Consider the following 13,176-nt stretch of genomic DNA (forward strand, 5'->3'; position numbering starts at 1 on the left):
GAGCAAGAAGAAAACCTCATCTTCTTATTTGCTGCTGTGGCCCCAGCACCTAGACCATGCCCAGGGTGGGGGTGGGCCAGGCTCACCGACTACCCTGTCAGCCCCTCGAGGGCCTCCCTTGGAGAGCTGTACAGCTCTACCCTGCCCTTCCTGTGCCAGGTGCACAGTAGGGCAGAAGTTAACTGAATCTGCTGGGCCCAAGGTTGGGGAACCTGGATTTGGAATTCCTGGGTCACAGGCTACCCAGCCAGACCCTGCAGGTGAGCTCCAGTTGGGGGTCTCTTGGTGTCAAGATTGGACGCTGGGCTCTCAGCCTCAGCCCTCCCCTACCCCCACGGGCTGGGCCCTGGCCTGGCTGATCAGTGTCCAGGGTCATCCCCCCTGGACTTCCCACTTTCTACGGCTGCTGAGCTCTCTCTGTGTTTTCAGTGAATTCAGTGCCAAAGGTACCTGCTGATACCTAGGATGAATCAGCAGGGGCCCTGCCCTGGAGGGGGTTGCAGGGTGGGTGGGAAATGGATGAGTGGCTGAGTGCGTGCTATGTAAGGTCAGGGAGGGGAAAGCATCCTGGTGATTCTTCAAAGCATTCAACAGAGAATTCCTGGGATCCAGCAGTTCCACTCCTAGGTATGGACTGCGAGGCAAATGCACACAGGGATCCAAACAGACACTTGTCCACAAATGCTCGTAGCAGCATTATTCACAGAGGGAGACCCAAGTGTCCATCAACCAAAGAATGGATAAGCAAAAGGTGGTCTCCCCATACAATGGAATATTACTCAGCCACAAAGAGGAACGAAGTTCTCATCTGTGCTACAACAGGAATGAACCTTGAAGACGATATGTTTAGTTAAAAGAAGGCACACACATGAAAGCAAATACTGTATGATCCCTTTTATATGAAATGTCCAGAATTGGTAAAACCATAGAGTCAGAGGGCAGATTAGTGATTGCTGGGAGCTAGGGGAGAAGAGAATGGGGAGTGGCTGCTAATGCATATGGGGTTCCTTTTGAGGGTGATCAAATGTTCTGGAACCAGATGGAGGTGGTGGTTACACAATATTGTGAATGTACTAAATGTCACAAATTATGTACTTTAAATTGGTGAATTTTTTGTTATGTATATTTAACTACCAGAAAAAATAAATAAATAACAACAGTCCCAGAGGAGTGAATGGGTCTGAGAGAGCAGAGGAGGCCTCTGGTTGCTGGTGGAGGTGGTGCAGTGGGAGGGTGACTTGCTTGCAGGTGCACTCGCAGCTCTGGTGGGTGCCTGTGGCCACCCAGCTGGCAGCTGACCCCATAGCTGTGCTCGCTCCAATGCCCGAATTTGGAAAATTGATTCTTCTCCCAGTCAGTGATCCAGCTTTGTGAAAGTGGCTTCAACTGTCGCCGCTCTCAGCACCGGGTTTATTTTCCCTCTTTTGCTTCCTCCAGAGCTGAGAGAAGGGACGTCTCCAGCCGGGCTCACGCTGACCGAGGGGGGCCGACTTCCAGGCATTCCTGGCAAATCCCTCCTGACAGAAACCTTGTTGCAGAGAAATGAGGTGGAAAAACAAAAGTGAGTTCCGGGGGCGGGGGGGGGGGGTGGTGGCAGACAGGGCTCCTGTGGCCCCATGGTGTGGGAAGAGGGCCAGGACGGTCACCCCTGCCAAGAAGTCCACCCCCCACCCCCTGGGGGAATCCCAGTGCTGGCTGGAGTCAGATGCAGGAAGAGTGAGGGCCTTGCACACCAGCAGGGCTGGGCTCGAGCCCATTCAGCAGTTGACATGCTGGGTGGCCAGCTCTGGGCAGGTCGCCTCACCTCCGTGCCCCAGTTTCCCCATCCAGAAAACAGGGCTGATGGTGGTCTCAACCCCTCCCCTACTGCAAGGATGACATGAGGCCTGTAAGTGCTTAACTCAACCCTTGCACACTGTAGGTGCTCAATAAGTAGTTGTTCTTACAATTCATGTAGTGGGATAACTTCTGTGCACTTGGGGCAATCTAGGCCTAGGACAGTTTTATGCTGGTCATGACATTAATTCTTGCATTCATTCATTCATTCCTTCATCCAACACATAAATGGAGTACCTGCTGCATGCCAAACACTATTGTAGGTGTTGGGGACATAGCAGACAAAAATTCCTGCCCCCTGGGTGCCCACTTTATAGCAGGGGAGACACAAATAAATAAGATAAATAAAATATATGGCATATTACCCGATGGGTAAACCAGGGGAGGGGAGAATGAGGTAGGGGTGGCTGTGATTTTAAATAAGCATTGGGACGGGCCTTGCCAAGAAAGTGAGCAGGTTGTCAGCAGAGGGAACAGCCAGTGCCAAGGCCCTGGGGTGGGGACATGCCAGCTGTGTTTGAGCAAAAGAAGGCGAAGGATGAGTGAGAGAGGACCCGAAACCAGAAATAAAGGGGGACTCCTCTTAGAGAGTCACTCAGCCAGATAGTGTGAGGCCTGGCCTTTGTATAAATCCTCTCCTAGTATGGCTAGGGACCCCCTCCTCTGCTGAGAAGTTTGAACCAGGTCCAAGGGGCTAGCTGAGCACCCCAACTCTTGCAACAGAAAAGGGGGAAAGTACCTCCCCCAGGACAATAATTGTAACTAACAATATTAAAAGAGAACGGGGTGTCAGGTACCAGGCTGAGCAGAGCCTGGAAATGCCAGTGGAAACGTAACTGGGGCAGCAGTAACAGGGCCACCCAGTGAGAGAAGTCATGGGGCAGCTGTGGGAAACGCTAAACACTGAACCCCCATATGACCCAGCATATATCTCCAAGAGAACCGGAAACAGGGACTTGGACAGATGCTTATATGTTTGTGGTCCATGCTGCAGTGCAGAGGAACCTCAAAAATATGTGCTATGTGAGAGAAGCCAGACCCAAAAGGCCACATATTGTGCGATTCCATTTACATGAAAAGTCCGGGATGGGCAAATCTATAGAAACGGAAAGCAAATTAGAGGTGCCAGGGGATGGGGCATGACTACTAAGGGGTATGGAGTTTCCTTTGGTTCTGATGAAAACATTTTAAAACTACACAGAGGCGGTGGCTGCACGACATTTGAATGCATGAAATGCTGCTGCTGTGTGCACTTTAAAATGCTTACTATTTTATTTTATGAATTTCACCTCAAATTAAAAAAAAAAAGTCTCCACCAGGACAGCCAGATGTCTGAATGTGGTGTCTAAGGACTGGTGAAAAAGACAAGTGCAAATTATAGGGTGAGGGAACAGGAAAATGGGATTGGGTCTGACTGGGGGCCCAGGGAAGACCTGACATGAGCGGCCCCATCTCTGCAGGGGCCTTCAAGAAGTACAAGTCACTTTGGCGGCCAGACTGGGGGAGGCCGAGGAGAAGATCAAGGTCCTGCATTCAGGTATTATATGGAACGTCCCCTGCTCTTGTCTGGGGCCCCCCACCCAGTCAGTCCTGGACGCCTGGAGAGGGGAGGGGGGGAACACGGGAGCACGGGCTGGGTCTGCCAGGCTCATGTGTTCTGGAAGCAGGAGGGCGAGAGGGGAGTTTGGGAAGGGAGAGAGAAAGCCTGCCCTCCCAGCTGGGGGCCACAGCCCTGGTGCTGTGGAGAGAGGGTTCCAGGTGATGATGTCAGGGGCGGCACCTGCCCTGCCCGCAGAGGCTGGGGATGCACCCAAAGTGAGCCAGAGTGACAGCCTGGGGGGTGCAGCAGGGAGCCATGGAGTCTGGGACAAGCTAGGGGGCCCAGGCCCTGTCTAAAGAGGCGGCCACGGCTCACAGGGCCGGGTCTGGCCAATCCGTTCATTTTTTCTGGAGAAATCAGAAATCTGGGATTTGATGAGAAACCTCCCACTTGCTGTAATGTTTATTAAATGTGACTGTGGACAGCTTTGCTCTTCCATGGCCGCCTCACCCTCCAGGGCAGGACTCAGGGCGGGTTGAGCTCCTGGAGTGACCTGAGGGTCTTAGAGCTGGTGGGGGAGAGGTCGCAGCCTCAGACCCGGGACAGACAGCCCCCAACCCCACCCCAGGTCTCCTGAGTTTCACAGACTCATCGAGTCATCCCCCCATCCTACCCGCCCAACAGCTTGAATACCCCCCGGAGATGGGAAACTCACTACCTGTTGCCGGTACTGTCAGAAAGGTCGTCTCTCACTGCCTGAGCCTCAGTCTGCCTTCTAGGCCCCACAGAATGAGCGGAGTCCCCCTCCATGGTGGGGCCCAGCCCCCTCCCACCCTGGGCTGGGTCCTCACCCTGGTTCTTTTCCTTTTCCCAGCGTTAAAGGCCACACAGACAGAGCTGTTGGAGCTGCGGAGGAAATACGAGGAGGAGGCAGCGTCCAAGTAAGTGAACACCTGCCCCAGTGTGCCGCCTCCCTCCTTCCGCCCTCCAGGGCCTGCCCCTCCCTCCGACCTTACTAGAACTGCCCTTTCCCTCTGAACCTCCTAGAACTGCCCTCTCCCTCTGAACCTCCTAGAACTGCCCTCTCCCTCTGCCGCTCCCAGTGTGTCACTTCTTTCTGGCCCTCTCCTCCCTCTGACACTTTCCAAGAGGCACGTATTTCTTACAGCACCCTTGGCTCCCACCCCATACATGCACAGGTGTCAACCAGGTACCACAGCTGTAACGATGCTCAGTTACAGCTCACCCTCACCCCTTCCTCCTGGGGTCCCCACTCTCCAGTTCCACAGTTGACTCTCCGGAGTCAAGTGGAAGAAATCTAGAAGTGTGCTTTCAATCTTAAAGAGCCCCTCTTATCCCACAAACACTCACCTGAGCACCTACTGTGTGCCCAGCACTGCCCCTGGAGGACAAATCAGACACATGACTGTGCCCTCAGTTGAGTACAGGAGACAGACCATAACTGATGTACAATGATACATTCATTTATTTGCAGACACCATTGAGCATCTTCTGTCTACCTGGCACTGTACTTGGCACATGGCAAATGCCCTGAAGGAAAGAATCAAGAGAGCAATAGGGAATACTGGGGTGAGGGTGAGGGAAGGGTGCCTATTAGCCAGGGAAGTCAGGGAAGGCCTCCCGGAGGAGGTGACTTTTGGCTGAGCTCTGAAAGATGAGAAAGCAATGACCTGACCATGTGAAAGATGCTGGGAAGGGTGCTGCAGGCAGTGGGGGCAGCATGGACAAAGGAAGGCCCTGAGCATGCGTGAAGCTCGTGTGGGGGCTTGATCACCAGAATGCTCCCCATGGACCTCCTGTGCCCCCAGCCCACACTAGAGGGGAGATACAGGAGGTGGCGACCTGCCCTGGTCCCAAGGTGCTGGCAGTCAGGGGGAGGAGTCAGCAGAATATAGGCCTGACCACCTGGGGGGAGCTGAGGGCGGCCTCCTGGGGGGACGTTTTGGGGCTGTTCACATGCGGGGGCCTGGCTCGGTGGGCAGCTCCTCCTGGGGGTGACAGGGGCCAGGTTGCCTGGACAGGGAGCGCGTGCTCAGGCCTCCTCCCGCTTCCTCCGGCCGGGCTTCTGTCTGGCCCAGCCTGGCTCTCTCCAGGGGGAAGGGCAGCACCTCCTCCTCGGCCCTCCACTGCCAGGACCTTGGGCTCAGGGGCCTCAGGTACCAGGATGGGCGCTGCTGCCGGGAGCCCCTCCTCAGGGCCTCTTCCTTCTGTCTCAGGGCAGATGAAGTCGGCCTGGTCATGACCAACTTGGAGAAAGCAAATCAGGTGAGGAGAAGCCCGCTGGCTCCCGTGTGGGCGGGGGGTGGGCTCCTTCTCCCAAGCTGGGTGCAGGGAAGGGGCTGGGCTCACTCGCTATTTCGTGAGCTTCTAGCCGCGTGGGTGCTGGGTGCCCAGGACGGCTGAGACCCAGTCGCTGCCTTCACTGAGCTGCCGGGTAGGGTGGGGGATGCCCACCACGGGCTGTTTGGAAACAGTGTGACCCTGGTCATCACGGACGGGAAAGAAACACCTGACCCCGGCTGCGCGGGGGAGGGAAAGCGACCCATGGGGTCGGATGGACAGACATGAAGCTGAGGCCTGACAACCAAGTGGGAGAACGTAGGAGACCACAGGCTTCCTTCCCCGCTGGGCTCGTGCTCAGGAGACTTCCTGCTGTCTCCTGACAGTGGGAGGAGGGAGCAGGCTGTGACCCCAGCCTACAGGTCCTCGTCCCCAGGGGGTCTGGGATCGAGTCTCCACCAGACTAAGTGAAAGAACCCCATGCTCCATGGGAGGAAGGAGGGAAGGGGCTGCTTCTCTCTCACGCTCCCCACCTGGAATCGCCTCCAGCCCCTCCCTCAGGCTGAGCCCTGGGGTTGCTATCGTCCAATCCCAGACCCAGACCCTGGCAAGTCCTTTAGTATCTCCAAACCTCAGTTTCCACATCCACAGATGGGGTCCCCATCCTGCTCTTCCTCCAGCTCCAGATGTGTCGGCATCGGGTGGGCACATTTGGATAGGGCTCTCTCGCGTGCCCTCTCCCCCTCCCCTCCCTGGTCCCTGCAATTCCAGGAGCTGGAGGCACAGTCAGAAGGGCGAACAAGGCCTCAGACCCTCTGAGGCTGGGCCCGGAGAGAAGGCATCGCCATCCCTCAGGGTCTGCGGGGCCACCAATGTAATGGGGAAAGCGGTCATTTTCTAGAAACCCAGATTGCAGAAGGGCAGGGCGCTTGCTGCTGTGGGGGAGACTTGGATAAAGAAGTTGGTTCCCAGGCGCTGTCCCCACAGGACACCACCAGGGAAGGCAGCTCCAACCTGGCCAGTCTCCCCCCTCCTCGAGGGCTGGAGCCACACCTGACCCCCACGGCCCTCCTACCAGAACCCAACCCCCAACCCTCATGACCACCAGGGCTCCTGGGAGCTTGGATCTCACCTACTTTCCAGAATGATTATTGATGAGTCCCATTTTTTTATAGATTGCCTATAATTTAGTTTAATTTTTTAAATAGGATCCATTTACATGGCTCAAATCTCAAAAAGGGAGGGTATGCAATTCAGAGAAAAGTCCGTTTCCCTTCTTCCTGGTTGTCCTCGCAGCCTCTTACCCATCTCTTGCATCTCCTTCCAAAGTCTGTCCATTCACAAGTTCTGGAACGTGTCTGTTTTCACCCTTTTTCTACATAAAAACCATAGTGCACGGTACACGCAGTTCTGAATCTTGCTTTCTCCAAGCTCGTTCCGTGCCCGCATACAAAGCAGTTTGTCCTCTGGCCTTACAGCTGCGTAAGCTTGCCCCGTTATCTGACACAGGGGTCAGCAAACTTTCTGTAAAGGGTCAGAGGGTCGATATTTGCCACCCATCCCTACTCAACTTTGCCATTGTAGGCAGAACTCATAGACAGTATGTAAATGGATGAGCACGGCAGTGTTCCAATAAAACTTTATTTATAAAAGCAGCTGTTGGGCCGGATCTGGCCCCTCGGTTGTCATTCGTCAACTCCTGGTCTACCCAGCCCCCTAGTGATGGGTATTTGTGGTTTTTCCAATCTTTTACCATCACAGTCAGTGTTGCAGTGAATTATGTGGGGGGATATTTCTAGAAGCAGAATTGCTTATAATTTGGCAGATGTAGTCAAACTGCCCTCCGTGGACTTGTGCTGATTTATACTCCCTCCACAAGGTATGAGAGCACCTGCTTCCCCCTGGCCTCACCAGCTCTGTGGGACATCAAGCCTTTGGATCTTTGCCAACCAGACAGGTTTAAGAAAGAGAGCTCTTATAGTCATTTGAATAGGAAGTGTTTTTAATATTTTGTTTGGGTTTTTTATGAGTAAAAGTAAAACCAGCTCATTATAATAAAGTGTGGAGAAAAAAAGGTCACCATGTTAGGTTAATACCTGTATTTGTTACTATTATCCTGAATGCAAACATGAAATTTCTGGAGCAGAACAAATTCATATGATGTCTTACAGAATAATAAACATGCCAGTTCCCCTTTGCCCCAATCCTTACCCTTGGGGTGACACAACAAGAACCAGATGTCATCCTACATGTGCTGGAACTTGCACTGGAGGTGAGGAAACCCCCATGAATCTGGGTGGTTCTGCAAGAGCGGGGCTGCTATCCCCTGACCCCTTCTGAGGAAGAGAAGTCCTCTCCAAGTACCTAGAGCAGCAAGGCCCTGTGCTCTCACTCCTCCCCAGGAAGGAGACAGATGAGTGCCTTCAGCTTTATGGCCCAGGGGGTGTCTCCGTGGCCCTGTCCTCATCTCCCTTTGAAATGTAAGCACGTACCTCCGGGAAGGTAAATTTCGCTGGAGTCCTCATTAGCTGATCGGTTATAAATTGACCTCAAAGGCTTGGCTCTTAGCCTATTTCCCCAATTTCAGTAAAATCTTCTCAGAAAACCCAAACTGTGCAGAAACGTAAAAATAATTTCTCTACAACCCCGTAATCCCAGATTGTTCCCCAAACAAAACTGAGTTGAACCATTCCTGGAACCAGGCAGGATACCAATGAATACACAAGCCAAGTGAGAACACGGCTGTTTGTGTATCTCTGTATACACAAGGTGAGCACAGTCTCCTGATCACCAAGTCACTTCCCAGGGTGGGGAACAGCCTTAGCTCTTTCTAACTTTCCAAGCCATGGCTCAAGCTCCCATAAACCCTCAGGATGTGAACCTTCATGATAGCGTCATCTGGGCACGATGAGGTTAACCATTCCTATGAGGTGGTTGCTTTTTAGTGCCCATTTTACAGATAGGGAAACTGAGACGCCGGAGAATGAGGACTCGTGCCCAACCAAGATTACACAACGGAAAAGTGGCAGATTTGAGCCCAGATTTCTTGCCAAAGCCACGATGCTACATAGTTAGCATGTGGATACTTCCATCCAGACTTTGTTCTTAGAAGTTTTTGAAGAGTTGAAATCAACCCTAGACCCAATTCAGTAGAGGTGGCCATGGGATTTTAAGCTCTCAGCACCCCTGTGCTGTAAATGTCTTTCACTGCTCCCATCTCACAAAAGGGAAACTGAGTCCCAGGGAGGGAAAGTGATTTGCCCAGGGGCTGCAAAACCTTGTGAGCTGGGACACCTTCTCTGCAGATGCCCCCTCTCCCCAGGACTCGCTGTGCACAGGCCCTGGGGACAGAGTCCTGCCTTCCGATAGGCGGGCCTGAAGTTTATTCGTCAGGCAGAAGGGGCCTGGAAAAATGTGGAAGCTCTCCCATTCCGCCAGGATATTCTCCCCTCCTGCCCTGGAGGAGTGGGAACGTGCTAGTTCTGCTTGGGAGTCCGGAGCCTCCTCGGCAGCCTTTCACCCTGTCCTCCCAGTTCAGGGATAGGGTGGGCGCGTGGGGCACCCAGAGCTCCAGTACTGCTCATATCCCTCCAGGATCCCTGGGTCCAGGATCAAGAAAGGGAGACCCCAGGTCCTTGGAGACATGCCTCCCGGCCCCTGGCTGAGCCAGTGCCGGGAGAGGGTGGGGGCCCAGGGGCGGCCCCAGTGTGGCCTCATCCCCTCTCGACCACGCTCACCGCAGTCTCCTCCCTAGCGCGCCGAGGCTGCCCAACAGGAGGTGGAAAGCCTTCGGGAGCAACTCGCCTCCGTCAACAGCTCCATCCGCCTGGCCTGCTGCTCGCCCCAGGGACCCAGTGGGGTGAGGATGGGGGGACTCAGGGTGGTGAGGAGGGGACCCAGCGGGGAAGGGTGGGAGAGGCCGAGTTTGTGGATGTGCACATGGGGGAGACGTGTACGTATGAATGTGTACATCTGTATGAGCCTCGGTGGGTATACGGGGGACATGGCGTCTCAGTTGCCGAACTCGGCGTGTTCAACGTAATGACTGTGTCTTGCTTCACCAGCTGAAGGTTAAAAAAAACTACTGCCAGTTTTTCAAGCTCAGGCTCCCAGATACCCTGACTAGCAATAAGCCTAGTATCTTCCTTTGGAGGCTCCCCCCCAGTTGTCCAAGAATGCCAGGAACTTAGGTCAAAGGGTACCATTCCTATTGCCAGAAACCGGGCGGAGAGAAAAGGGGCGAGTTGGAGCAATACAGCGGCGGTGCAGTTTTGCAGACCACCCCTAGGTGTCGCTGTTGCCCTCTGGTCTTACAGGACACTGGAGCCCGGTCCCAAACTCTTGAGGTTTTACTCGCACACTCAGCCACTGGTTCCAAAGGGGTTTCCCACCCAACCGCATGCTAGAAAGCAGCAGTCTAAAGCCAGCAACCTTGAGGTTCCTGGGTTAAGCCTGATTAATCAGTTCATTTTTCTCTTCCACCCTGATTAGCTGTCCTACTGGGATCCTGGGATCGTTTCTACCCTCTCGCATTTATTAGGGATCTCCAATCCCCCCCCCCAACACACACACACACCCCAGAAGGCCTTCAGCGCCCAGGTGAACTGGTCCACCTTCTCTCCAGATCTCTGCATCCCGAGGGATGGAGGTTACAATTCCTTACACATGACAGGTCACCTTCGGGGTGATTTGTGGTCCCCAGCCACGAGCCTGAAATGGCCAGCATTATTGTGCTGCAGCCGGCACCCTGACACCCAGGCCCACGTGTCCGTGTCCCGTCCGTTTGGACATTGGTGTGTGTCTGTGCAGTTACTGTGTGCCTATGACCTTGAAGCCAGTGATTGACCTTAAATCATTCGCACAAGTAAGACCTTCCTTCTGCATGTACTCAGGGGATCCCCTAGAAAGTACCTCAGAGTATATGCTCAGTAAATATACTGCTGTTGTTGTGATGACTGTGGTTTTTTGGTGGGTCTGGAGGTTATTTTTGCCCACGTGGGCAGTTGGCCTATTTGAGCACAAACAACATCTGTGTGTGTCCCAGTGGTTTATGCATGTGAGCGTATCCTCTTAGCGCCTGTGTATTTCTGTGTATGTGTCAGCATGAGTGTTTGGGCAGGGGCAGAGGTCAGTGTGCTCTGTCTGCAGGGCGTCCTTGTGTGTGTCTGCCAGCATCCGTGTCCCAGGAGATAACGTGTGTGTGTGTCCATTTGTCTGGGTGTATGCATACCAGGGAAAGAGTGAACACAACAGAGAGGGAGGTGGGGGAGACAGCAGAAGAGCTCATGAGGGCGCCTCGGAAGGGAATCTGCCAATGGTTCTTAATTAACCCCCATGGAACCCTGCGACCGCCTGTGCTAATCAGTCACAGGGAACTTGCTTGTTTGAGGAGGGCACGGTTTTCCCTAGCACAGCCGTGGTGCTCGGTGCTAATTAATTTAGTGTATTAATGGCATCCGTTTCCTGTTTTAATTGGCATTTATCTCCATGGAAGAATTGCCAGGGTTGATGGTGGTGGTTGTTTTTCTCATGTCTCTTGGATTCATTTGTAACTGAGCCTAAGACCAGCCTAACTTCAGGTGCCCTTAAACAGCAACCTCTCGGACTTCATCCAGGACAAAGGAGCCTAAAATTTGGAGCAGTTGGAGCCTAAAACTTGGGGCTTGGGGCTGATGGAAAATTAGGAGGGGCAAGAAACCACCCCCAAATGTAGCTTGTAGCTTCAAGGTCTCAGGTCTGTCCCTGAGTTCTCTTGCTGCCTAAGCTAGGGACAGTCCCATGGGGTCAGAACAGGGTCTTTGCAAAACCAGACCTTCCATGCTGTTCTGTTCGCTGAGAACACCCTATCACCACCACTTTCTCGCAGCTAATTACTTCATTTTTTGTTCTTTTTTTACTGAATGCTTAAATCGAAATACGTCATACATAAGGAAAAATGTACTTATCATAAGTATACAGCACATTCCATTTTCATAAAGCAAGCCAGCAGCCAGATCAACGAATAGAACATTCCCAGCCCCCAAGAAGATCCCCTCAAACTCTCTTCTAGCCACTGTCCCTAAAGGGAACCACTATCCTGACTTCCACCAGCACAGATGGATTTTGCCTGCTTTGTATCTGATTTCAATGGAGTCACAAGGTGTGTGCTCTTTTGTGTCTGGCTTCTTTCACTCCGTATCATAGTTAGAGAGTGGCTTCTGCTGTGTTGCTGGTGGTAGCTGAGTGTTCCTTTTAACTGCTGTATAGTATTCCATCGCGTGATTGTACTAAAGTTTATTTCTCCATTTTCCTGTTTTGGGGCATTCTGGTTGTTTGCAGTTTGGGATGATTTCAGAGAGCTGTGGGCCTGTGTGCGTGCATCTTGGTGCCCAGGTACTCCCATGACCCTTGGGCACTTACCAGGGAGCAGAGTCACTGATCTCAGGGAGGCTTACATTCAGCTCTAGCAGATGCTGCTGAGCGGTTTATCATACTAACTGCTTACTTATTCTTGAACTCCATCACAGTTTAGACACCTCTTTCTCCAGAAAACCTTCTCTGATTTTCTCCTGTCCCTCCTGACGGCGTTGCACGCAGAGGGGGGAAGACATCCAACTAGTGAGCCCAGCCTGGGCAAAAGCTGGTGGGTGGGACTGGGATGGCCACAAGCCGGTCAGGAGCCTGGGCCTGGTACTGGGAGCGGGCACTGGGAGCTGGCCCACGTTTGGGCTCCCCGTTGTGCTTGGGATCCAGCGACAGGGAGGCCCCTCAAAGCGCCCCTCTGCCCCCAGGATAAGGTGAACTTCGCGCTGTGCTCGGGCCCGCGGCTGGAGGCCGCCCTGGCCTCCAAGGACAGGGAGATCCTGCGGCTCCTGAGAGACGTACAGCACCTGCAGAACTCCTTGCAGGAGCTGGAGGAGTCGTCCGCCAACCAGATCGCAGACCTGGAGCGGCAGCTCACGGCCAAGTCCGAGGCCATCGAGGTCAGTCCCGGAGGCCCCGGTGGGCAGAAGGACGGCCCCCGCCGGACTCCCAGCCACATGGACTGGCCTCACCATCTTTGTTTGCTCTTCTAGAAGTTGGAGGAGAAGCTCCAGGCCCAGTCTGACTATGAAGAAATCAAAACAGAGTTGAGGTACTGCGGGGAGGCCCCCCCACCTGACTCCCAGCCCTCTTCTTTGGTTGGGGGCACCTGGGGAGCCCGGAGGGGCCCTCGGCTCAAGTCATCCCGTCCCCACGCCACTGGGTGCCGTCCTGTGGCCCTCCTGTTGCTCCCTGCTGGTACCTTGGGTGTGTAGGCTGCCTTGCTGATCCGTGGGTGCTGTGACTGGGGGTCCCATGAGTTAGCCAGATGAGCTAAGTCCAGATGGTATGGGGCTGGGTGGACCCAGCCTCCTCCCAAGGGCCGCCCTGGCTCTGTTAGCACTCTCGTTGCCTAAGGCTCGTGGTGCATTCAGGTCCACAGACATCACGGCCCCGGGGTTGGGGTGCAGGGGTTCCCAAGCAGGGAGGGTGAGCAG

The 13,176-nt window shown here is 53.9% G+C and overlaps 1 protein-coding gene across 6 annotated transcripts in view; it reads left to right on the forward strand.

The window, feature by feature from the left end:
* The window catches only part of CUX2 (cut like homeobox 2), a 261,759-nt gene that overhangs the window by 213,596 nt on the left and 34,987 nt on the right, over nucleotides 1-13,176 (forward strand). For all 6 annotated transcript variants that reach the window (XM_077159854.1, XM_077159855.1, XM_077159856.1 and 3 more), the window contains 7 exons: nucleotides 1,438-1,561; nucleotides 3,297-3,373; nucleotides 4,251-4,317; nucleotides 5,614-5,662; nucleotides 9,432-9,536; nucleotides 12,448-12,639; nucleotides 12,733-12,791. In XM_077159854.1, coding sequence (XP_077015969.1) covers nucleotides 1,438-1,561; nucleotides 3,297-3,373; nucleotides 4,251-4,317; nucleotides 5,614-5,662; nucleotides 9,432-9,536; nucleotides 12,448-12,639; nucleotides 12,733-12,791 — 673 coding nt within the window. The remainder of the gene's footprint in view (nucleotides 1-1,437; nucleotides 1,562-3,296; nucleotides 3,374-4,250; nucleotides 4,318-5,613; nucleotides 5,663-9,431; nucleotides 9,537-12,447; nucleotides 12,640-12,732; nucleotides 12,792-13,176) is intronic.

This window comes from Tamandua tetradactyla, chromosome 5 (genome assembly GCF_023851605.1).
Source record: "Tamandua tetradactyla isolate mTamTet1 chromosome 5, mTamTet1.pri, whole genome shotgun sequence".
Classification (NCBI taxonomy): domain Eukaryota; kingdom Metazoa; phylum Chordata; class Mammalia; order Pilosa; family Myrmecophagidae; genus Tamandua; species Tamandua tetradactyla.